The sequence below is a fragment of the Palaemon carinicauda genome, chromosome 45 (genome assembly GCF_036898095.1).
Source record: "Palaemon carinicauda isolate YSFRI2023 chromosome 45, ASM3689809v2, whole genome shotgun sequence".
NCBI lineage: Eukaryota > Metazoa > Arthropoda > Malacostraca > Decapoda > Palaemonidae > Palaemon > Palaemon carinicauda.
This window is the reverse complement of record NC_090769.1, coordinates 21561426-21563925: the sequence shown is the minus strand read 5'-3', so window position 1 is coordinate 21563925 and position 2500 is coordinate 21561426. Positions and strand designations below refer to the sequence as shown.

General features: G+C 29.0%; 1 protein-coding gene across 5 annotated transcripts in view; it reads right to left on the bottom strand.

Moving 5' to 3' along the window:
• The window catches only part of tmod (tropomodulin), a 151973-nt gene that overhangs the window by 138729 nt on the left and 10744 nt on the right, over positions 1-2500 (bottom strand). The window contains exon 1 of one of the 5 annotated variants that reach the window (XM_068367260.1): positions 1235-1282. The exons of the other annotated variants lie outside the window; for them this stretch is intronic. Coding sequence (XP_068223361.1) covers positions 1235-1267 — 33 coding nt within the window. The 5' untranslated portion in view covers positions 1268-1282. Of the gene's footprint in view, positions 1-1234; positions 1283-2500 lie in introns of those variants that run through there. 5 annotated transcript variants of the gene reach the window in all.

Sequence of the window (2500 nt, the reverse complement as noted above, 5' to 3'; positions counted from 1 at the left end):
ATGAACGAATGAATAAATAAATAATTAAATGAATAGATACGTAAATAAATTAATAAATAGATGAATAAGATAAATAAGTATTTATATGTCTTAGCAAAGATAAAGTCTTAATTCCTTTATAATTTTCTAATTTCTTTTTCTAACACACACACACACACACACACACACACACACATATATATATATATATATATATACAGTATATATATATATATATATATATATATATATATATATATATATATACAGTATATATATATATATATATATATATATATATATATATATATATATATATATATATATATATATACATATATACACATCTATTCATATATATACAGTATATACAGCATATAAATATACATTTAAATATATATATATTTATATATATATATATAGTATATATATATATATATATATATATATATATATATAAACATATATACATATATAAATATATACATATTTATTTATTTATATATATATACAGTATATATATATATATATATATATATATATATATATATATATATATATTTATATATATATATATATATACAGTATATATGTGTGTTAATTTCATTGCAAATAAATAAAAATATATTCCTTACTTTCGTGTGTATTCAGGTATTTTGGTAGCAAAAAAAAAAATATGCAATAATTTGCTTATCTCTAATTTAATATTTTTAGTTTCACACTTCATAAATAAATCATATATATAAACATCTCAAAGGAATAATAAACATCCAAATTGCAAGTTATAAAATAAGTGATGATCTAACGAAAAAGGAATAAGGAAAAAAATACAGAATTTCTGCATCAAAAGAATTCTCGGAGATTACGCTTAACTATGTTTTTTTTTTTTTTCTTTTTTTTTTTTTTTTTTTTTTTTTTTTTTTTAGTCATCGTCTTAATTTCGTCTTGTGGTACAGTAGCGTGAAACGAGTCTATATATCTCTTTGTTTGTTTGTATTGTTCTCGAAGATAAATTGTTCTAATTCATTGTACTGTATTGTAATGTAATCTTAGAATTACATAAGTATGATAGAATAAGCTGTTACTTTTTTTCTCTTTAATGGCACAGTAGCGTGAAACGAGTCTATATATCTCTTTGTTTGTTTGTATTGTTCTCGAAGATAAATTGTTCTAATTCATTGTACTATTGTTAATCTTAGAATTACAATAATATGATAAAAAATTAGCCAAGTTAATAATGTGAAAATGTACTCACATCTCCAACAGGATGGGTTATATTCCCGGACATTTCAAAAGATGAGGAATGGAGATTTTAAAATCTTAACGGAATTTCAAATAACGGCGCTCCCCAGCCTCACTCTCCAAACCTCGGTACAACACTGGATGATTTCTTAAGCTATGGGACTGTATTCTCTGTAATTGTTTATTTTTAGTCATAGGTGGCCATGCCGTAGCTGTCAGTCATATGAATTCGATGGCCAAGGCGTTTCGTGGGTCGTGGTCGCGAGCTGAGATATTTCGTGGGTCCCGGTCACAACCCGTATATTAATATATTTCGAAAATAAAAGTATTCTAGGTACGTTTACTGTTTATAAGTACTTGTGGGGATCATTAAGAATAATATGCACCATCTTAAGTTATAATAATTCCAGAGCTGAGTTGGAAATCTAGCGAGAAAACACTAAGTAACTTCGGTAGAGTGACCGTGGTGGCCTGGGTACCTTCCGGCACAGCTCCAATAACAGAACATGACGTATTATCTCTACGTGATGTTTCCATCTTTCATCAACATTCTACTACATCCTCTCTCGTAGATAACAGACTGTAGAACATTCTTATGAGAACACTTATAATAAAAAAATATAAATTGTTTTATAAGCGAACAAAAAAATTAAAATAAAAAATTTAACGATTTAGAGATGGCCCTGAATAACGGTATGGTATATTAGTGCCAAAAGGCATCAGCATCTGTGTGCCAAGCGCCCAAATGCCCCTATCTGAGAGTCCTTCCTCCCACTCCCCCCTCCCCTACTCTCCCCCCCCACCTCCTTTAATGACGTCATACCATCCCTAGTCCCTCCCCCATGCATCCTGAAAAATGTTCCCACTCTCTGTTTGGATTTCAAAGGGGGAACTCGTGTAAACACCGAGTCCAGTGAACTCGTTTGAAAATGAAAAAATCTTGCTAATTTTGGGATTGTAGTTAATGGGGTCACTATGAACGAAATTGATTTAAAGCCAATAAAAGCATTAACACACCGTACCATAGAATTCTTTTAATATCTAATACGACCGGGTGTAGCGTGAAAATTAGACCATTTGAAAGTGTAAGGCACACTAAAAAAGACGAAGAACGGAAAGGCAACAAAAAATTATTGATTTTTTTTTTTTATTTGCTGGAGCAACTTAATAGCTGACCTGTATGTGTAAGGTAATCCTCGTTAAAGGAAAGATTCAAGTTTCCAGATAAATGCATCACACGAATAATTGTGTCCCTCTATCTAAGAATATGAATATAAGA